This window comes from Mesoplodon densirostris, chromosome 4, assembly GCF_025265405.1.
Source record: "Mesoplodon densirostris isolate mMesDen1 chromosome 4, mMesDen1 primary haplotype, whole genome shotgun sequence".
In the NCBI taxonomy this organism is placed as follows: Eukaryota; Metazoa; Chordata; class Mammalia; order Artiodactyla; family Ziphiidae; genus Mesoplodon; species Mesoplodon densirostris.
In genome coordinates, this window is record NC_082664.1 from 40302195 (window position 1) to 40326246 (window position 24052).

The 24052-nt window shown below is 36.5% G+C and overlaps 1 protein-coding gene across 1 annotated transcript in view; it reads left to right on the top strand.

Moving 5' to 3' along the window:
• The window catches only part of KCNH5 (potassium voltage-gated channel subfamily H member 5), a 352691-nt gene that overhangs the window by 279862 nt on the left and 48777 nt on the right, over positions 1 to 24052 (top strand). The window contains exon 10 of the mRNA XM_060098063.1: positions 11077 to 11273. Coding sequence (XP_059954046.1) covers positions 11077 to 11273 — 197 coding nt within the window. The remainder of the gene's footprint in view (positions 1 to 11076; positions 11274 to 24052) is intronic.

Below are 24052 nucleotides of genomic sequence, written 5' to 3' on the forward strand. Positions count from 1 at the left end.
AAACATAAGTTATAGTTATCAAAATTCAAAATTTTCTTCTTATTTTTATTCCAAAAAGAAAAAATCTGAGATGTGAAAGAATAATATTATGCTGTTTTGAGAATTTGTGAAAATGTGACTTTTGTGTTGTGGTTAAGATTTCTTCCCATATACTTGTTATTAACAGTCAAGTGCTTCACACTTTAAAATCTTAAAAGGGCTATCCCCAAGCCCCAGAAAATTATTTTCTTTTGCATCCACATTTCTGTGTTTTGAGATGCTGTACTATGAACCAGGTAGGTTCGCTTTACATATTATGATGATGATGAACTTAGTTAATTTAGACATTTTTATAATAGGCAAACCAGTTATTTGCTTTAAAAAATTGCATGCTTATCTTGTTTTAAACTTTCTAAGTAGTGATTAAAACATTTATCTATGGTTTAAATTATATACTTTAGAATTCCTCAGCATGTAGATTTTTGGATAAAATATAGTCTTTACAATCTGGTAGTTTAGACTTAACTTCAAACCCTCTCTCTACTATCCATCAAAACCAAGTCTTGTTCATTCTATCTCCTTGGTGTCTCTTTAACCTATCCTTAATGTTCCTTCCCATGACCACTGCTCTTAAAATTTTGTTTCTGGGTTGTGGCTGCCATCTGAAAAGTCTATCTACTCTCAATCTGTTATTAACTTCAACCTCCAAATCTATGTTATGCTACCACCACAATAATTTTTCTAAAATATAAAATATCTTGTTAGACTCCTTGTTAGGATTGTCATTTTAGCATTTTGGGGATAAAATGTTAGCTCTTAGCATGGCCTATGAAGCCATTTAGGTCTTGGTCTTTGCCCTCCTTTCCAGCCTGATTTGTGCCATTCCCTATTCCTACTCTATTTTCACTATATTGAATTGCAGGAAGTTTCCTAAGCACCAAGTTCTCTCACTGGCAAGCTATTGCATTTACTACTTCCTTTGTTTAGAACATTTTTTCTCCTCTTTTTAATTGTCTGTCTCTTGCTTCTTCATCTTCTTTTACTCTTTCCTTTCTTGCCCTAGTCTGGATCAGACGCCTCTGTTCTGGGCTTCTACTTCATGCCTAGACAGGGTTCTTAGTCTATCTTTTACTTGTTTATACTCCTACTGCATTGTGAGTACTTGAAATGTCTCTCTTATTTTTGTCTCTCTGTCATCTGTGATAGGACCTCTTAAATAGGTTCTCAGTAAAGGTTCAGTGAGCCAAATTAGCCAGCACTTTGTTTTGCCATTAAGCAGTTTTTATAATTGTTTTAGTTCTGGGTACCTACAAAAAATTGCTGTATTCTGTTGCCATTTTCTTTATGTTTTATCTTGAGATACTGACTACCCTCTGTTTCTCTTTCATCTCTATGATTTTAGTAAAATGCATTTCCCTAAGACTCTTGCTTTAGCATAGATCTAGTATGGACTGAGAAAATATTTTCCTACTGTTAGCCAGGAAGTTTGAACAAGGAGAATAAGAAAAGATAAATATTAAATATCTGAGGTCACTAACAACTCTTTAACAAAACACTCCTTCCTTGTTCTCCATCAGGAACTCCCAGTAACAAGAAAGAATCTAACTTGTACCCTGGTCATTGACCATGGTAGAAAAACTTTATATCTGTGGAAGGGGATTTGGCTTTAATTCCTAAAAGTGACATTACTTTTGACATCAACTGGAAGGAATAGGTCTACAAATTAGAATTAATTTTACTAGAAAATTAACATTTAAGAGTTAAAAGCGGCTTATGGAAAGAAAAAATCTTATGTGTAGTTAGTAACTGAGCTTGCCTATACTTAAGTAAAATTTAAACTCTATAGTAATGTTTTGATTTTAAGATTTCCTATCAAAATATTTAAAGTATATTTTTGAGAAATGAAATCCAGACCCCTTTGAAAGTCTGATTTAAATACCAATAGTTGTTAAATACTCATTATCTTATAAGCATTATTACATCAAATTCTCTAATTTACTCTGTGAAAAAAGTATTTGCTGTAGTCATCTTATAGATGAAAAAACCAAGGCTCTGCAGTATCAGGTGATTTGCCCTAGGTCACAGCTAGAAAATAAGTGGTGGGTATAGGATTTGAACCCAGATTTATCTGACTCAATGTCCATTCTCTTAACCATCACATTACAAATGTGATGCTTTCTTTAACAGGAATTTTAAAATGGAATTTTGAAATTATGCAACTAGTTGGTTTAATCTTGACAGAAAATGGAGGGCCTATGTTAACTTTACCAATTTGTTTCCTTTTATTAAAAACAATTTTCTTCTAACAACACTAAGTACCACACCAGTGTATGTTACAAAAAACCAAACATGACCCAAGTATAAGATGGTTAATCAGCTACTAAATATCCACAAATATGGTCCTCCTCCCAGTGACTAGTTTACGCCAGGCAGGTGTTTAGGACTGGGGAGAGCTGGCTCAGAGTGTGAATCTCATGAGCCCTCAGAACACAAGATGAGGATCTTAAGTTCTGCTTATGGGTCTTTCATCTGGGTATTGGAAGAGTTCAGGGTCCATCTAGTTGGTAGGTATTAAAGTGGAAATGAAGCTTTTAAGAATGCTCCAGGATTGCAAGAATGGCCACAAATCTTTGCAGTTTCTTCCATGCAGAGGTGGAGTCTATTTCTCCACTCATTGAGTTTGTACTGGCCTTGTGACTTGTCTCAGTTCTTAGGCTGAATCCTCTGCTCTTCCCTTAAATGCTCACAGTCTCTGGACAGAGTAGGGATGCTTGGCCTGCTTTTCTCATTGCTCTTTTTTTTTTTTTTCCTGAGGTCATGGCATCCACGTACAGAAAGCTTCATCTTCATTTTTCCAGATTTCTTATATCTACCTACATATCAGTGTCTTGCTCCCACTCTCCTCCTCTACCCTGCCTTCCCCTAATTAAGCCCATTATTTCATATTTTCTCAAAAAGTATCAAGGATTCTTTTGTCTTTAAGGAATTGAAAACTTAACTAATTACAGGTTTAATAAGTTGGTTTCGTTTTGTCACTAAGAAGATCAAAGCTAGTCAGTTGTAGGTGTTGGTTTACTTACTTGGTGAATGCCATTGAGAATTCAGTCTTCCTTTTGGTATGCAGAGGGGGAGGTGTTATTGATGAGTACATGCACATCAAAATTACTTGAATTTTTAAGTTTGCAAACTAAAAAACAGATTCAGAAATCTCACAATATAAACATATAACCTAATGAAACTTTATAATCAAAGATCCTGTAACCATTTCACAAGTTAAGAAACAGAACTTTTACAACCCCTGCCCCCCTGGAGAAGTCCCACTGTGTGACCCATCCTAAACACCAAATTTGATTTGCTTATTTCTAAATTTGATGATTAGACTCAGGTTCAATCCCTTTGCAAGACTCTAGGTGGGTGTGTTCTTTCATCAGATGACGTGATTATCTAGTTGCATTTTTTGATGGTGTTAACAACTGTTGATACTCAATGCCTAGATCCATTAATTCACTGGGAGTTGCAAAATGAACATGTTCTAATTTTATATTTTTGTTTGTTAGTTGGAATGCTTTTATAGAGAGATACTTCCTCTCAACTACTATTTGTTTATTCAGTGTGAAGTTCACATAGGAATGGCCACATATATGCTTGATACTTCTCCATTATATACCAACTTTTAAGATAACTAATTGGTTTCTTATCCTCTGAGGGTACCTAGATAGTTTCTTAAAAATATCCTTATGTACTAATGAATTTAAACAAATGATGAATTTCAGTGCTTTGCAGTTTTGACCATTATTGAAGTGCAAACTGTCCTATCTTTGGCAAGTAAGAGCCTCTTCAAGTTGGCTCCTGTGCCTTTTTGATACAGCAGTCTTTCTTTGCTATGTAATATGACCAGATCCTCATCTTGTATAATTCTGCCCCACACCTGGAATCAGCCATTAGTCATTTCTCCAAGAAGCTTGAATTTGTTTTTGTGAAAAATATTTCACAATCTTTGTCCTACAGATATTCACTGCTACTGAGTTGGTCATTGTCTCTTGGTCCATTTAATAAATAAAATGAAGAGAAAAATATTTGTATGTGTGTCTGTGTATGTGTGTGTAGTATGTATATATATATGTATATATGAACACATATATAAATAAAATTTCTCATGAGTTCATACAATATATTTAACTAAAACTGAATACAATAGGGCTTTATCTATCCTTGTCTATATTGCATCTTCAACTACTTCCTTCCATATTGAGAATGCTGTGGATGATATAATTAAAATATTGCATAATTGCTCAATTGCTTTATGCCACATTACAAATATAACAACCTTAGAATAACAGTACTAATGCCATCACCACCAATATGATTACTGAAAATACATAAAAAGATTTTTGCATATGCTTGTCCCGTTCTCCCCCATCCATCATTATTTTTAGTAGTTGTACTATATATTGTTAAAGCATATAACCATTGCATGCTGTACCCTCTCCCTTTTAACCTTCATTTAGTCTTAATTCTACAAGTAACTGTATAGTTAGTGCTACCACTAGTCTTTATGTCAGTGTCACTCTAACTATTTTGGTTGTATGAAGATTATTCACTAATAGTAGGAAAAATCCATGGGAGCAAAATTCCCTGAGTTCTTTTATATTGTTGGTATAGTTTGTGTCCTTTATTCTTGAAAATCCATTTTGCTGGATATGAAATTCTTGGTTCACATTTCTTCCTAGAGTATTTTAAATGTTACTCCTTCCACCTCACTCAGATCAATAGGCAAATCATGGAGCTTTTGTTTTCTGCCACCATATCTTTTGTGTCTTTCTGTCCTCTTTAATCTTGTTGTCACTGCCTTAACTCATGATGTGGTAATTATGAGGTGAGGTGAAATCATGTATTTGTAATCTGTGAAATATTATATGGTTGTCTCACAGTGATGTAACAGTACTTCCTTTGCCACTCTTCACACTGTCATTAGTTCTGCTATTAAAGCATTGGATAGGCCATGACTCTCTTTACTTGAAACACTTTTAGTCGTTCATCTTTTTTTTTTTTGCGGTATGCGGACCTCTCACTGCCATGGCCTCTCCCGTTGCGGAGCACAGGCTCCAGACGCGCAGGCTCAGCGGCCATGGCTCACGGGCCTAGCCGCTCCGCGGCATGTGGAATCTTCCCGGACCGGGGCACGAACCCGTGTCCCCTGCATCAGCAGGTGGACTCTCAACCACTGCGCCACCAGGGAAGCCTAGTCGTTCGTCTTTGAAATAGGATGAAGCAGACTGTTGCATTGCATTAAATGTTCTCCCTCTTGGGTGCTGTGTTTTCCCTCTAGACTTGGCCTTCTCTCTATGTCCCATAGGTTTCCAGTATTGGGCTAATACTGCTCATCATCCCCTGGGCAGATCATGCTCATGCTGCTGTTTCACAAAAAGTACTGCTCTTCTCTTGAAGGCTCCACTGTGATTAAACCCAAACACTACTTTACTTGTGAGGTCTTAACTAAATACCCTCAAATTCAAAACAAATGTTTTTTCTTGTGTGCATTCCCTATCCTGATCCTATAGTACTTATTTTATTTTTTCCTATTTTATCATTTTTTTGGACATATAATAAGAGTCTTTCTTATTATACATTAAAAATTCTTGAGAACAGCATTTCTATTTCCTGCATGTCTCTATCCCTCCACAGCATAAAGCACATGTTCTAGCTGAAGGGTAGTATTAGAGCTAGGGTTAGGATGCTAGATGTATTCATTGAATGGGATGAAGAGGACAGCCATCATTTCTACCATTTGATAGGTGTGAAGTGTGCAAGACTTAGTTATAATATGAACATTATAATAGGCTTCAACTCTAAATGCTTTCTTAGAAAAAGAAAACAGAAGAATTTCAAGATATAACTGCTTTTTAGTTTAGTCTTTTTCTTGGACGTGTTTTTTATAATATGCTACTAACTTTCTTGATTTGGACACATGTTTGGGTTTCTGTATGTAACCAATTTGTTCTTAACACTAATAGTGCCAAATTCAGGATTACCAGCTTGCTACTTACCATATCTTCTACCTCCTCAGAGGCAGCTACCATCATCCCTTACTTATCTATCAGGATACTCTCTATTTTTTTACGTCTCCTTTATTTTTTTATAGATCTTTATTGGAGTGTAATTGCTTCACAATACTGTGTTAGTTTCTGTTGTATAACAAAATGAATCAGCCATACATATATCCCTATATCCCCTCCCTCTTGAGCCTCCCTTCCACCCTCCCTATCCCACTTAGTAACAGCTATTTGGCTCATTCTTTGTGTGTGTAAATAAAAATTCATAAGCTAAATCAGTGATTTTTTTGTAGATAAGAATTATTGGCTTCTCTAAAAGTGTCAAGATGTATCCATTATAATTTTTCAACAGAATGACTTTGGACATCAATCACTGAAGATTGGCAGGCACCAATTCTAAATATTTTAAAGATTCTATTCTTACACACCAATATAATTTCTAAAGTTTAATGCTCATCATCTTCTTTCTGTTCTTGTCCTTCAAAATATTACTTTATGGCATCTGCTGTCCGCAAATAGTCCAACTCAATTTAAAATCACATAATTTAAAAACTCTTAGTGTTGTTCATTTGTAAATGAATATTTTTGTTCATATGTATTCATAATAAAGTTTATGAGCTGACTACAACAATCAGTTATAGTGAAGGGCTGACTGATAAAAGTAAAAATGTGAATTAAGTCATTCTGTAGAAGAATCGTTAAATAGAGCTACAGTACAACCTCACATACACTCACAGGAAACTACCTAAGTAAACTTCAAATGCTATATTTTTAGGGATTCGTTGGCTATGATAGATAGCTGTACTCACTCATGAATAACTGAGATAATTTTTATAAATTCATTTTATCTATGTCATTAACTCACCAAACGATGTGTTTCACATTAAAATAAAAACACTGTCTGTAAAACCAGCATGTCAGGGTACCGGCATACCATGATCTGTATTACTTCTTTAATTATGTTGTAACTTTTTGTCTCTGTTTTGTCTTTAAATTTTCCAGTTTTTTTGCTCTATGAATCTTTAACATTTACTTCTGTTTTACAATCCTGTTTCCTGTGGTTTGAAAGTAAAATACTTCATAAGACGATGCAAAGAACTGAGAAAATATAAATAGACCAAACAGCAACTTTCATATTGAGTGTGAGCTTTTCTAGTAATTTTAGGGCTTTGGGGGAAGGTTACTTTTCTCAAACTCTAAAATGTTTCTAGCTGAGACTACTTGCACCCAGTGGGAACTGACCTAAAAACTAGCATCAAATATTCTATAGTTATGAGGATGAACAGGATTTCCCAGTCCTGAAAGTGTGCAAAATCTTTGTGATGAAAAAAAAAGGCCGCTTCTCTATTAGATAGTCCATGCATAACCACATGTCTTCACAGCTGTGACTCCTGCACATTACTCAGTGTAAATGTGCATAATATTTCCTGAAGAACATTAGTCAGCTCATAAATTAACTGATTTACAAGACAACTATCTTTCTACAAGTTCCTTAAATGTTTGTTGTGAATTGAGTGACTATTAGGTGATATAGAAAACTGGATAAAGCAAAATAGTTTGAAATGGTTGATTAGATTAATGTCTAATTGATATATTGTGTATCCTAATGGAAATTCTATGTTATAAAACAATTAGTATTGTTTATATGTAATGTGAGTTCTGATGTTTGGAGCAGAATAATTCACATTGATTAATTTCACTATGTTTCTCCAAACATTTTTAGGGAGAGGAGCAGAGGATAAGTTTTACTTTGGTTGAGTCAGTTAAATTTTTGTGTTACTTTTCAGCCTCATAGACTTTTTATTTCCCCATGATAGTAAAAAAGATAAATAACTTAAATTTAAAATTTTTGATAGAAATATGGTGAGAATTTTAATTTCATCAGTTAGGTAAAATAAAACATATAACAGATATTTGAAGACCTCCACAATTTAAAATGGTCTATGTATGGCAAGGGGAAATTTATATATATATTGAGTATTTTTTGCCTATTGATGATACACTTATCAATCAATGAATATTTACTGTTCTGCAGATCTGTGTACCTGTTATATTTAAAAGTATAAGGAAAAACATCTGTGAAAATAATTGCTATTTTAAAATAAAAGATTCATTACAGAAAAATTTAGAAAACAAAAAGTAGAAAGAAGGAAAACAATAAGCACATCACTTGAAGCCAATTGCTGTAATAGCTATGTGCATTTTCTTTTAGTCTTATATCCTTTTTGATTTTTAACACAATTTATTATCAATCAACAAATTAATAATAACATAGAATATACTATATAGAATAATAAAACAATATATTTTGGCCCTATCAAGATTATTTTTCTTTAAGAAATTAAGAAATAGTAGACTTTTAATTGAAAATTCTTTTAGTCTTAGAGTTTCAGTTTCATTTTTATGTACTTTATGTACTTTTTAATGTACTTTATTATAGCTATAACCATAATCATTGTTTGTATCTTTTTTTTTATTTAACATTATAAGATTTGTATTTCTGCATGTTAGTTCTGAAACTAGTTTTAATTCTATATGAATTTATATATAGATATAGATTTCTGTTTTCGTTGGATATTTTATTTATTTATTTTTGCCAGTCTGAAGTTATGATTAATAGCACTCCAGTGAATATTACATGTGTTTGTTCTAAATCTTTTGATTGATTTCCAGAAGTGAAATTACTGAGTCAAAGGCACTAGTAATTATTATTGTGTTTACTATACATGAAAATCAATTAGTTGAAAAGTGATGAGTACTTATAAATGGGTCAGAGCTTGTATTATAAATGATAACTTGAGAAAGTGTTTCAGAAATGTATCAGAGAGAAATGTAATCATTTTTCTCTCTTCAAGATAAAAGCCAGTATAGAAAGAGTAATAATGACAATAGAGGAAAAGGAACAGGAAGTGGATCAATGCCCTGTTATTTCCATAGCACGGGGGACTAAGAAAATATAATAGCTGTTGATGTCTTCTGTTTAAAAAATAATGCAAGTAAATTATAAGACATAATAAAACTCATCCATTAGCCTGTAATGAGAGAAAACCTACTATTTGATGCATTCGCTTTGTGTATACATGTGTGTGTTTCTGGGGAGAAGAGGGTGTATAAAATGAGATAATACTATATGTATGATTTGATATCCTGCTTTTGTTATTTTACATAATGTGAACATTTCTCTGTTACTTTAAAAAATTTATGATATTTAGTGGCTGCATAATATTCCATAATTTATTTATGTTTTCATTCACATTTATCTTGTTTCTACCTTTTATGGCTATTATAAATATCACTTCAGTGAACATTCTTATAAGCAGTTTTGGTACTTCTGAGAATGCAATTAGAGTAAATACCTATAATTGGAATTACTAGTTTAAAAGTAATGCCGTTTATGGATTTCTGAAATTCATCTAAGTGGAGGTAAGGTTTATCTTTTAAATTTCTGTAGTTAAAGTCTCCCTTACGTTACTTTAATGCTGTATAACCTCAGACACCTTATTTGACTCTCAGGTCTCTAGTTATCCTTCCTTGAACAAATATATGACTGTGAGACATTTAAGTCATTCATCAGTGTCATGAACTAAAGGAATTTGGGGAGGGTCAGGTAACAAATGATACTGCTCAAGATGTATTAAATATCTATTATGGTTATTTTATGCTGATCATTTGATCACATGGTGGTTTTAACCACCTCCTCAATAATATATATGTTTTCTCTCTCCATACCAGAGTGCCTCGTGGTTCTCTAAGGATTTCCAAACTGCCTGTGTGGGGTGGGCAAAGAATCTGTAATCTCAGTCAGCCTCAGCCTCTCTCTCTCTGTCTCTCTCTGTGTCTCTGTCTTGTTCTCTCTCCCTTCCCCTCTCTCTTATTTCTCTGGTTACACACTATCTTTTCTTTCCAGTGGTCTGACTGGCCTGAGGTGTTACAAGTAGTCTTTCTTCTTCTTTTTTCCTGTCAGTTCTGACTTTAATCTTAATAATGAGAGCAGATATTCACTCATCTCTGTGGTTAGAGTGCAGAAAGAATAAATCTTTGGTAGCGTGGCTCTAGGAAGAGTTTTTTTTTACACCTAGAAATATTCCCTGTCTTTTTTCTCTTTAAAACTTTCCCTTTCCTACAGAAGAACAGAGAACACAGTTGACAGCCCTTCAGAAGCCAGGGACACTTATGGAATTGCCTCAGCAGAAAAGCCTTTCAGAACTTAAGCTCTGAAGCTTCTTCATTTCCCTTTGTTTGGGCAACTAAGTACTCTTGACTCAGGATGGTGAACTATTGATTTCAGGTCACCAGTGGGCGTTGCTCTGAAGTGAATAGTTGATTCCTGTGTTCTAGAATTCTAGAATTTTAAAAAGACATCCACATTTGACTACAGTACAGCGCCCTTTATGGAACTGTTTATGGCATAGCAAATCTGGGCCTCCATGTTTTACCCAATTTAACCTCTTTGGCTCTATTATTATGGACTAGAGCTCTCTCGCTGGCCCTGAGGCCTTGAATAGAGTTTGGCTTGGTGAAAAGAGAAGGATATCCTTTAGGAATCAGTGATGGTGAGGTTTTGTTTGCCTGGAGCACAAGACTTAGTTGCTGAATAATGTATGTTTAACATATGTCGAGTCAGTTCCAGATTTATAAAGGCTGTAATATCCTTGTATATTGCCTCTTACTGTCACTTCTAGCAGAAGGAGCAGAAGAAAGGATGAGCCTAAGACGTCACCTTTGCTCCTTCTGGTCAGAATGCAAAAAGTTAAGGTGGCAGAAGATAATGAAACTATTTGTTAAAATGAGGTTCTTGGCTTCTCTGTTGGATTTCATTTATTCAGGCCACTCCGGATTTCCTTCAAGAACTGAATTTAAGATGATGTTACTTTACATATTATATGAAAATGTTGTACATTGTTACATGTATATAGATGGTGTTATATACTTAGACTCCATTATGCTAGACGATCAATACCATATATGAAACTGAATAAAATATCATGACTAGGATAAAAACAAGTGTAGATACTTGAATACCTATATCTTAATTGTTTTCCAGGGAAAGGGGATGTATTTGGAGACATCTTCTGGAAGGAAACCACCCTTGCTCATGCCTGTGCCAATGTCCGAGCACTGACATACTGTGACCTCCACATCATCAAGCGAGAAGCCTTGCTTAAAGTCCTGGACTTTTATACAGCTTTTGCAAACTCATTCTCAAGGAATCTCACTCTTACTTGCAATCTAAGGAAACGGGTATGTTGTCTGGACCCACTTCCACTTATTAGTATCTAGAGGGTTAATACCTTATATGCTGTTAGTTGAAGAGTGGTAAAGTGATTTTATTTCGTAGTAGCACATTCCCATCAATGTAAAGTGACCTGATTTTTCCCCCTTTCTTTATATTTTGTTTACTTTTTAAAGAGGGGATAAAAACCCTGAGTACATGGGTAAAGATTTGAATCTTTATCATTTAAGTGCAAAATGAAAAATAGACTTGAGGAGAAATAAACTGTACTATAATATAATTAGTTAATTCTTGGGGTTTATAATACTACCATAAAATTAATATCAGTGTCTCTTACTTTATTATGTGGATATTTTAAAGCTAGTAAGGTTAATCAAACTGGTTGCCTACTTTATATTCCTGATTCTCTTTACACCCTCCCTCTCATTTAATAGTCAATTCATAAAGCTCATTCCCCATTAATTCTTTCAAACACACTATCTCAAAAAATAATTAGCCACACTGACATATCCTATAAATAGATTTAGGAATCCTTTACTTCGCATGGCTGCTGCAATTTTAATCTTCTTGCTGTTTTCTTTTTTATTGATGAGTGTGGCACAAATTTAATTTGCATAAAGAAATTTCCTATCTATGACTTATAGGTCATTGGACATTGGCGAGGGCTCTTTTATTGCCAACAGTGAAATAGATGTTTGGATAATAGCACTTAAGGAATTTCATCTAAGATGATTACCTGTCTATGATGAAGTATTTTGAAATAACAAGGCTTCCCTTCCACTAATCCCTTAAATAGAACCTTCCTGCTAGTTAACATGGAGAAAAAAAATCAATCCAAGAGACAATTTAACATCTTTACTGCAGCAACAAAGAAATGTGCATAAGTAAGCAAATCAACGTAATTCTCTACTCAGGGCTCTAAGAGAGGATAAGACTTCAGGAGTCATATTCATACTAGTGTCACAACACTTGATTTATATATGAATAGCAGTTTCAGTTTATATTTTGTTAGCAAATAGTTATTGAGCATCCACAACCTGCAAGACAAAATGTAAAGAGCTGTAGAGAGCATGAGGACTAAATACACAGTCCCCACGCTCAAGGAGATGACAGCCAAGTGTGAATATTATGTGAAATGCAAATATGTGAAACATCTATTTGTGCAAGTAATTGAGAGTTAAGGTAATGATAAACCTGGAAGAGGGGTACCAAACAGGACACCTGCTCATTCATTAGGGAAATTGGAGTCCTGTCTAGTATTACACAGAAATATGTCTCCTTAGGTCTGTGTTCTACCTTCTCTTCTACAAGGCTACCTGATGGGTATTTGAAACTCTTATGTCTTATTAAATCTTCCCAATATACATTTTGCCAGTTTTAGAATCTTCCCACATACTACAAGTTTACCAAAACTCAGATCTGTCCTTACAGTCCTCAGGACAGATGTTATTTGTCACTGTCCTCCTCAAAGCACTGTTCTCTACACATCATCTCATCTGATGTTTATAATATTCTTGTGGGGAAAAAAGGGCAGTTATTTTCCCTTCAAACACATGAGGGAACTCAGACCTAAAGAAATTAATATTAAGTAACTGACTGATATATTTGCAATGAAAGGTGTCAAAGAGGAATAATTAAGACAACTCAGCAGTGGCAAATAAATTTTGGTTCTTCAAGATGAGTTAATCACAAAGCTCTATCATCTCTTTTTCTCTTTCACACATCTGAGCATGTGCACATTACACATGTGCACACACACACACGTTGGTTATAAGAGCTGAGCATACATACCAGCGTGCCTATCTCTGATGGTGTTAGAGACAGAAAACTCATGCTGTTTTTTTTTTAATGGGACCCAGGAAAGGAGCTCCTGCCTCTGTAGGTGCCGGTGTGCTAGTTATATCACATGGCTTCTTCCCTTGTTCCTTGTTATAACATGTGTCAGGTTTTTCGTTTGTTTACTTTTAAAAAATATTTCTTGCCCTTTTGCAATTGATAGATGGTTTCAATAACTTGAATGTGGGTGTATTGCTAATCAGTGTCACTTTATTCTCAGAAAAAAGTATTTTCATGAAGAAGAGAAACTGTAAAAAAATGATTCATGAGAATAGCTACAATTTTGAGAGCCTATTTTATAGCCATGCACTTCAACATATTTTGTATATAATAATTAATCTTATTAAATATCAACAACCCACAGATGAGGCAGTATAATCTCCATTTCATTGATGAGAGGTTGAGGTTCTGAGAGTGAGACAGCAAGTTGCCAAATAAATTACGGGTCAGAGTCCATCTCTATCTGATTCTAAAACCCATATTCTTTAGATTATACCATGTTGCTTTTGTTTGTCAAAATAGCTGATTTTTTTCCCCTACAACAATACCCTACAGGCACACTGTCAACAATGTACAGAGTTTCTCATTCACTCAATTACTTTAACTTCATTCCCCCATTGAGCTATTAACAAAAGTATTTTGTTCTTATTGCTACTATTTTCAGTGAACATTGGTTGTGAATTGTAGAATCAAGACTATGTCTTTAGCATGCTATTGATATCTCCTAGCTATCATAACCATTAATTAACGGCTAACTCCAAGTTGGGGGAGCAGATTTGGGACTCAGGTTTTCAGGCTTCATAGATTACAGCTCCAGCCACATAAGCACATACAGTGGCTCTGTAGTGTTTAGTTCTTGGTGGCTGTAGTAGGGAGGAATTTGGTAATGCTTTAGCTGCTTGCCTCCATCTCTATTCAGGAGAAATAAGACGTTCGTTATGCAGATATATCTCCCACTAACCATCCTTAGGTCCCTCTATATAAAATTTCTAGAACTATAACTGGTAATTTCATCCAAAAATTAGAGCAGGGGTTGGCAAAATTTTTCTGGCAAGGACCAGAAAAAAGTAGATATTTTAGAATTTGAGGGCCATATAGTTTCTGTCTCAACTACTCAACCCCAAAATTGCAGCGTGATATTAGCTGTCTTAACTTGGGCTGCTATTACAAAACACCATAGATTGAGTGGCTTCACCAACATGAATTTATTTCTCACAGTTCTGGAGGTTGCGAAGTCCAGGATCAAGGCACTGGTCAATTCGGTTCCCTGATAAGTGTTCTTTTATTTCTGGTTTGGCAATGTCTGCCTTCTTGTTGTGCCCTCATATGGTGGAGAGAGATAGAGAGAGGAAGCAATTTCTCCCGGGTCTCTTCTTACAGAGACACTAATTTTATCATGAGGACCCTCATGGCCTCATCTAAACCCAATTATCTCCCCAAGACTCTTTCTTCAAATATCATCCTACTGGGGGATTAGGGCTTCAACATATTGATTTTAGGGGAACACAGTTCAGTCCATAGCAGCAGCCAAAGATAGTATATAAATAAAAGAGGATAGTTGTGCTTCAGTGAAGCTTTACTAACACAGGTGGCTTCTTATGGTCCTTAGTGTGTCAGTAGCTGAGAGTAGAGGACTGGAAGTTAGATGGGGATGACAGTAGGTATGCAAATAGAATTCTTCCCCTTTGTTAGAAAGCAAATGTCTACTGATTGCCACCCAGCAAAGAGGGTCATAATGAAATGGAAAATGCCATATATAAGAGGTGGCTGCACACAAAAACAAAATCCAAACAAACAAAACAAAAAAGAGGTGGCTACAGGAGCCAGGTAGATAACACACGTGAGTAAGGCAAGGCTCTGTGGCTATGAAGACTGGAAAGTTCACACCATATGTAGAAGGGCTGCTGCTACTTAGTCTACTTGTACATTGCCTTGGAATACCAGCCCACTGTTGCTTGGTCTGCATATTTTTTTTCAGAGAAGCCAGAAGTATGAATTTTTATGTGAAATCACATGAGTTTGGTAACTAATTTACTTTGTCTTTGAAATAGTCAAACAAAACAGATCTGCTTGCCCTTGGTCAACTGTTTGTGAACTGAATGGAATGATTTAAAGAACCCCTGATCTTATCATACTAGGAGCCTGAAATTTTTCCCTGCATCCTGTAAATTTGGATGAGAAAAATTATTATATCGTGATTTTCTTTAATTTCTAAGTGAAATTTAGCCTTTTTTTCAATTATGAAAGTTGATAACAAACTACAGTGTTATTAGAAGTACCAAAAGACATTACAGATATTTTCATAGCATAATGTTTTTGTTGAAGACATCCTAAAATGTTGTTTGCACTCATCAGTACTTAATAATTATGATAGTTATTAGACCTGCTGTGATAATAATGTTATTATGTTAATAGAAAAGCACATAGATTACTATCTTGCAAATTAGTTTTAAAATTTGATAACCGAATTTCAATACAATATGTTTCCTTTGCAACACTATGTATTTTATATTGTGCATTTAAAGCAGCTCTTCTGGAATGAGGCCTATTCCACAGGCTTTACCAGACTGCTGGAGATTAAGATCCCCCATATGAGAGTCAGAAACTGGACTAAGTTGAGCAAAAGGACTGGTTGGTATATGTTTTTCAATAATAAGAAGACAGTTCTATAGTTTCCAATATGTTTAAACATATTCAGAAAAGGCATAAGAGAGCAACAGAGGAAGGTTGACTCACTTGCTGATTTTATTTATGATTTATTTATTTTACCTATTCAAGATACCATTTCCTGGAATGACTAAATGGTATTTATTAACTTGAGGACCAGCCCTCAGGGACGGGTCTGAGAAGGCACACAGCACAACCAGCACAGGTGATATGTAAATCTTAAAGAATTCTAATCAGACGTTAAACGTAATCGCTGCACTTCTGCTCATTCTGCCTCCTGTTACACAGTGATCTTTACCATTGTGTAAAAAGAGTAAATGTAGCAAGCCTGACTGCTGGGCTTTGAAAGAACTGCTTACAAAGTGGGCCCTTGGCTGGCATCTGAGAACTTGAACTTCAAGAGAGTTCCCACCACTCTAATAAGAGTGGCTCACGGTACCTGCTACTTACCCAAACAGTGTGGCTTATGCTAAACGTTTACTTTCCTTCAAGGAGTGTGGCATTTTAGTATGTGCCAGACAGGATACCTGTGTGGCTAAACTCCAATAAAACCACTGGACACTGAGTCCATAATGAGCATCCTTCGTGGCAACATCTCACGAGTGTTGTCACAACTCATTGCTGAAGGAATTAGGGAGAGGACACTTGGAGGCATGTTTATGGAGTGGAGCCCATTGGACATTGATCCAAAATGATGCCAATCTGATGCTTACCCTTTAGTTGTAGTCTCATAGAAATGCCTCCACTGTTGCTTCAGAGACTTATCTTGCTCCTGGTTGATACTCCTTTTTACCATACATTTCTGAATCCCTTAGGTCAAGACACAGGATAATCTGAAACACCTCAACAGTATTCATTTAACCCTTGTATTAGTCTGCTCAGACAGCCATAACAAACTAACACAGTCTGGGTGGTTAAACAGAAATTTATTTTCTCACAGTCTGGAGGCTATAAGTCCAAGATCAAGGTGCTGGCAGGGTTGGCGTCTGGTGAGAACTCTCCCCTTGGGTTGCAGACGGCTGTCTTCTTGTGTTCTCACATGGCCTTTTCTCCGGGCGTGTGTGTGGGGAAGAGAGCGTGAACTCTCTTGTGTCTCTTTTTACTGTATAAGGATTCCACTGGATCAGGGGCCTACTCTTATGACTTCATTTAACCTTGATTGCTTCCTTAGGAGCCGCACCTTTAAGTACAGCCACACTAGGGGTTAGGGTTTCAATATATGAATTGGGAGGGCAGGTAGGAAACAAAAATTCAGTCCATAACGACCCTGGTTTTTTTTAAATTAAATGTGAAGGAGTAATTTTTAGAAATACTCTAAAATCAACAGTTGTGGCTGATATAGGTCTGTATTACTGGGGAAGTGCTGCAGTATCAGTATTCAGCATTGATTTTTATAACTTCTAGGCAATGCATAATTATCAATACTTGCAAAATATTCTTGCACTCCTACAGTGATTTAAGATTCCCATTTAAACTTAGAAAAATTTCCAAGAATGACCAATACCAATTCTAAATTGGAAAATCAGAAATAGAGGTACCTGTAGCATTCTTTTCACCCAGTAAAGCCAGAGTCCTTTTCCACAGGTGGCACTGTTTTTAAGTAGAGGGCAACTGAAGCCAGCTGGCAATTTTATGGATGAGTGTAGTACCAGTCCTATATTTTAATGTTCCAGTGGTAAGAAATAGCGGTTTAGACTCACTCTTGAATTAGCACAGGCTCAGAACTAAGCAATGTTTTTTCTTTCCCAAAAGCATTCTTATCATGGGAAATCCAGTGGCACAGAATGTCTTTTTTTCTGTGAGCAATGAAGCATCTCTACAGCAATTACCTTTTGTGGATGGAAAACATACTGAAATTGGATATCAAACAGGCCTAAAGTATTTGCTTTGTGTACATGTGGTGCAAACTACATGTATTTCAATAGTCATTACTGGCATCTTTGAAGAAATAGTCTAGGAATGTGATAATGGAAGTTCCAACTTCACTACCTTCTTCCCCCCACCCCCCCCATATAAACTAAACAAAATATGGGAGCACATTCATTCCACAAATCCATGGTTTTTATCCCATGAAAAAGACACTAGTAAAAGCATTGTCCACAGTTGGAACAAAAGATATATGGTCTCCATAAAACTCAAGTATTCTATAGTATCTACGCTTACTTCTCTCACAGCATTGATTGCCGTACTTTGGTTTCCTATTTACGTTTTTGTTTTTTCAACAGAACAATGAGCTTCATAAAGTAGGTATTTTCTATAATCTCTTTATTGCCAATGACCAGAAGAGTGCCTGTAGTGCCTGCTAATTGAAGGAATGAAACGTGAATCAGACACGTTGCCCAGCACAGAATAATCGCGGTCATTCAGAGAAGCAAATGGTACCCTTGACAACTTTGGCAAAGAGCCTTATGAAAATAGGATTATGAAAATGACCGTTACTAACTAGTGTTAAATCACAATTAGAGTTAACTTCCAGCTGCAGTTTCTAGCCATTTATGCCTGCAGATTCTGCACAATGATAGTGCTTTCAGAATAGTACAACAATTTTATCACTGTTGAGTGAATTAAGATCGCCTGATGCCAGGGGCTAGGTTTACCAGGATACTGCCTTAATCTTATTCTAAATAACTTTGAAGAGCAAACTTTTTTCTCGCAGTTTCCTTTGAAGAATCTGTATACCACACTTGAATCTGAGCAGAGTGTTGTTATAACTCTCATGACCTCAATTGAGCATCAGGATTGCAGATTCACTGTGGCCCTGCTGGCAGTAGCTCTGCTTATACATTATGGTTTGTAGAACTTTCACCTCTAAACTGATGTAGTTTGCACACCACAGGCATTCTCTCATTTGAGCTTCAAATCAACACTGTAGGGAAGTGAACAAAGAGAGATAAGGTGACTTGCTCATGGCCACAGAGCTGATAACTGCTCTGAGCCTCCAGCCTCAGTTTCCCAACTCCGAGTGGCTCTCATTTCACTGATGGTGGTAAAAAGGAGCAGATTTTCAGCAATTCCAGAAGTTTGTCATGTGCATTTAGGTAAAGCAGAGACCTAATTATGCAGTCTTTTGAGCCCTTAAGCTGCTTCTATTTAGAGCTCTCTGTTGGTCTGCTTCCAGATAGAAAAGAAACTTTTCCACATTTAGTTACCAGGACATAGGTTCACAGATCTCTCACTCTTCAATAATGCCTACAAAGCAGTTAGTTAAGGACAGAGTTTCCTGTTTTAGAGCGGGGGCTAGATTCAATAATTTACCAGCATAACTTGACAGTAGATGATACTGTCTGTTGACTTTTTCCAACACTGGAGTTTATTCTGATTGCAAGAAAGTATGTATATTAGTAGTAAACAAGAAGGAAATGAATAAGCCTGAAGTAGACCGAAGAATAGTCAACTAACATAAGAAGGTAGACATTTTATAAATTATTTTTCTTGGGAATTCTCAAAGTAGCCAACAATCATTTGAAACAATCCTTTGTTTTATTTTAGAGCTGAATTCTGCCTGACGGTAGTGCCTTTCTAGGAGTATCATAACTGGATGCCAGACTGTTTATTTCCAATATGTCTACCACTTCTGAATTCTCAACAATTAATATTTGATGAGGGACCACTGAAAGCCCGGTGCTATATCACACCATCTTCATTTAAAGGAAAATATTCCTTTTGAATCAAGAAGCAAGGATTTCTATTAATATTAAGGCTGAAATGTACATATTTTCTTCCCTAATGCCTTTTGGTATTGATTTAAATTTGGAATGCATGCAATTTTTCCCATCCTAACTTGTTATTTTCTTTTGTCTCTTTTTCCTTCTCTCTTCTGGAAAAAGAAGTCAATGGATGTGGTCGTATGTAAAATATCAAATTTGGATCTGTTTATGGATCTGTATTTTAATGAATTTTTAGGCAGAGTTCTTTTGGGAGAGTTCCTTCCTCGTCAGTCCCCAAGACAACACCTAAATTTGATCATATAGTTTGTTATTATTGGGATTTCTTCCCTTCACTTTTTAAGTGGGATCCACTGACTCAGGCTTTTCTGTCCTCTGAGGTACCTGAGAAAATATAGAGCTCAAAAGACATGTGTTCAAAAGCCTTCCACACTGATTTTGAGAAGTAGCTTTGTAACACTTTATAACAGGACATATTTTGAGAAGAATTTGGTTATTCAGAAGAGGGGTTTCAAGATGCTTATTGTGAATTCAGAGAATTCAGATTATTGCCAATAAAGTAAAATAAATATTGTAATAAAACATATCAGTTTATATAAAATAAAAAGCCTTTTAAAGCATTATATACATTTTACAGATGCGAAAATGGAGAACTGCTCTGTGGTTAGATTTAATTTGTAATAGTTGACTATTATGACCCAAATAGAATCTGCCTTCCTGGAATGTTCATTTTCTTTCCCAGCTGGGAGGTACATTTCACAGATTTTGACATTCTGATCAAGTAATCTTTTCCCAAAGGAATCAAATCAAGTTGTTCTACTAAATAAACAGAGACACTCAGATGACCCAGAGAAGCTGCAGTATTTTCTTCCAGAGAAAGGCCTTCATTTTCTGCCTCTTCTTTCTGAATCAGGTTATACTTGATTCACCCAACACTTTTAGGAGTTGGCACTGATTTTACTGGGGTTTGTTCTGTGTCCGCAGTTTTATCCTCTAGAGAGTGATGTCATCAGTAGAAGTTCAGCAGAGGCACTTTCCCTTAGGAAGCTCACACTCTGGAATGGAAACTGCAGGGTAAAAACTGTAACTGCTAATTCTGCATGTAAAAAGTAGCCAGTTTTCCCTGAAGGCAGCACAGAGAGGTAATGCGGGGCATTGAACCCTGTCCAGGAATTTGCTTCCCTCTTTTAACAGCTGCCTTAGCAACTAGTTGAGATATGGTTGTGGATGGCATCATAATTCTAGCATGTTAAATGGGTGACATGTAACACAGGTCCTTTGAAAGTGAGTTTACCGTGACAAGAAGATGTGTGCCCCGTCCTGAGTGAGAAAATAGTGTTTCCTAATGCTTGGAAATTCAGAAACCAGGATGTAGGATGACCTACTTAGCCACTGTAGAGTGTGCTGTCACATGGGGAAGGGTCTGTTATGCCAGAAAAAACCAAGCATGGAAGATCAGGTCCAGCCTGCTGGATTTATGACTCCATAAAAGGAGGCTGACTGCTGGCTTGTTAATGGCAATGTTCCACACCTGGCAGTCACAAAGTGGCTTGTTACTGAAATAACACACTAGGAGGACTTTTTCTGAGGGCTGTTGGGAGGGAGTATGTGGTGGGGAGCAAAGAAAGCTGCCTGACAGGGCCTCATCCCCTGCATTCTAATGTAGCTGACTTCTCCAAAGTGTTTGCAAAAAAGGGCTTAATGTGGACATTTGCTCTGGTGAGAAAACAATGAAAGTAGATTTGTTTTGTTTTGTTTTTAACATCTTTATTGGAGTATAATTGCTTTACAATGGTGTGTTAGTTTCTGCTGTATAACAAAATGAATCAGCTATAAATATACATATATCCCTATATCCCCTCCCTCTTGCGTCTCCCTCCCACCCTCCTTATCCCACCCCTCTAGGTGGTCACAAAGCATGGAGCTGATCTCCCTGTGCTATGTGGCTGCTTCCCACTAGCTATCTACCTTACGTTTGGTAGTGTATATATGTCAATGCTACTCTCTCACTTCATCCCAGCTTACCCTTCCCCCTCCCCGTGTCCTCAAGTCCATTCTCTAGTAGGTCTGCGTCTTTGGATTTGGTAGTTTTGCCAAGCTGAAAAATCTCTGTTGTTGCATTCCTAGGTCATTCTACTTGGCACACTCCTTTTAGAGGGGTATTTTAATTATGAACCAGAAATTCTGTGGAGGTTGACAACAGTAATGAAGCTCAAACAATGCAGAAAGAGAGAGAGAGAGAGGGAGAGAGATGACTTTAAAAATTCAAAAAATCAATCAGGGCAAGTCTGTCAGCAGAAAAGACTTGCAACAAATGCAATTATATGAAAGTGTATCTGATGCTTGGAGGGTAAGCTGGCTTTACTATACCAAACAGGATACAAGAGATTTGTATTTCCAGCTTTTGAACAAACTTTATAAAACAAACACATCAATCTCTGGAAGCACAGGCACTGCTGTATATTCCAGGGTCAAATATCCATATCCCAGAAATAAATTCATAATTGATGCCATAGAACTTTAAATTATTCAGGCATTTTCTCATTTTGTCCAAATCCTCTTTGAAAAAATATGCCCAATTTAAATATGCTATTCTAGTCTAGATTTCAGACAGTGTTCAACACTCAGATGTGTTCCAGTTTGTCAAAGATGCAGTTGATTTATTTTGATTAAAGAATATCAGAAATGCAGTTAATACCTCACCAAAATAAAGTCAAGCTAAAATAAATGACCAGGGTGGACTTCCATGGTGGTCCAGTGGTTAAGACTCTGTGCTTCCACTGAAGCGGGGACAGGTTTGATCCCTGGTCAGGGAAGTTCCGCATGTGGTGTGGCCAAAAAGAGAAAAAAAAGGGAATGACCAGCCTTATAATAAAGACAAAGTATAGCAATTCATACAGCAAAAAAGTTATTTTAAATGCAAGACAAGGGCAAAGGTATTCCTTTATTGAATTATGAAAAGACTTTTGTTCTCAAAACTTAAAATTTGAGATCACATCTTTAAAATATGGAACAGTGAAATCATCGAGATTTAGACAAATGGAGGAGAGCTTGGGAAAAGAATATATTACAAGGAAAAAGATATGTGGCACTTGAATTGCTATTTTATTAAATCAACTAGTCACCTATCCTATGACTTCAGCTCCCTCCTCAAGGATCAGCTTTGCCCCTTCCCCATTCGCCTCCCCCTTGCTCCAGCTGCACGTGATCTCTCCCTTCTCTGTACTCCTGTACCACCCACCACTGTGTCATTTATTCAGTATTTACTGCATGTTGCTTTGTAGGGTTATACGTATTGAACAGATGCCCTGTCCCCATACATTGACTGTTAAGCTCTTAAAGACAGATAAATGTTTATTATCCCATACATCCAACTGTTCTTTGTGCTCCAGCACTTCAGAGATGTTTGTTGATTGAATGACTGAGTACTGATACTGCAGAGTTCATTACTTTAAAGCAATGTGTGCTGCTTCCCTTTCTGGCAGCAGAACCCGATACCCATGGGGGAATAAGTACTGAGAGTAAAGTAGCAGGAAAAGAGGTATCCAATTTATTATTTTTTAAAATTCTGATAACTACTGGGATCATTTTGAATGTATCTTTAAGAAGAATTTGCAAAGATTACATTTTTGAGGAATTAAAAACATTCCTTGGGGGCTTCCCTGGTGGTGCAGTGGTTGGGAGTCCGCCTGCCGATGCAGAGGACGCGGGTTCATGCCCTGGTCCGGGAAGATCCCACATGCCGCCGAGCGGCTGGGCCCGTGAGCCATGGCCGCTGAGCCTACGCGTCCAGAGCCTGTGCTCCGCAACGGGAGGGGCCCGCATACCACACACACACAAAAAAAAACATTACTTGGGAAATTAAAGATAAAAAATGTGGACTTGCCATTGGATTACTATGAGCAGATACATTTTAACTAGTAAAACCTGTCCAAAAATAGTAAGGGGAAACGGTAACATTTGGGACTCTCGAAGGGGTACCTGAATTCTCTCTTTGCCAGCAGTAGGTATTGAATTTAGAATGAATCTTTAGTTGTTGTTTTGGTGAAAGGAGAAAAGGGAAAACATGTCCCAGACACATGGCTCCTCTCTTAAACAACTACAGGCAGGAAAAGTGGACCACAGCTTCCACCCAATTCAGAAATAAAAGCAATTTTGTTTACACCCATAGTGAAAGAGCATCTATACTCTTTCCTAGGGAATGTTCCAACATCTGTCTTTGTAAGAACTAGAGAGCCAGCTTCTGGTTCAAGAGTATGATCTTGGGCACATGAGTTTACTTACTATGTCTCAGTTTATACATTTGTATATATACAAATGATATAATAGTCAGTAAATATGCATGGAGTACCTCTTAAGTGCCAGGTACTTGTCTAAATTCACACTATTTGGAGTGAATTAAACAGATGGGTTCATGTCCTCATGGGGCTTAGGGTCTAGTACCCTCCTCATAGAGTTGTTGTGAGTGTTAAATGCATAGAGACCATCCCACATGAGGCCTTAGTGAAGATTAGTGTTGCTGATGGGGATAATGGTGGTGATGGAGATGTTGACAAGGATGCGTTTCATAAGTGGCAGTGCCAGACTGGTGCCCAAGACCCTCTCAAAATTCTAATGGG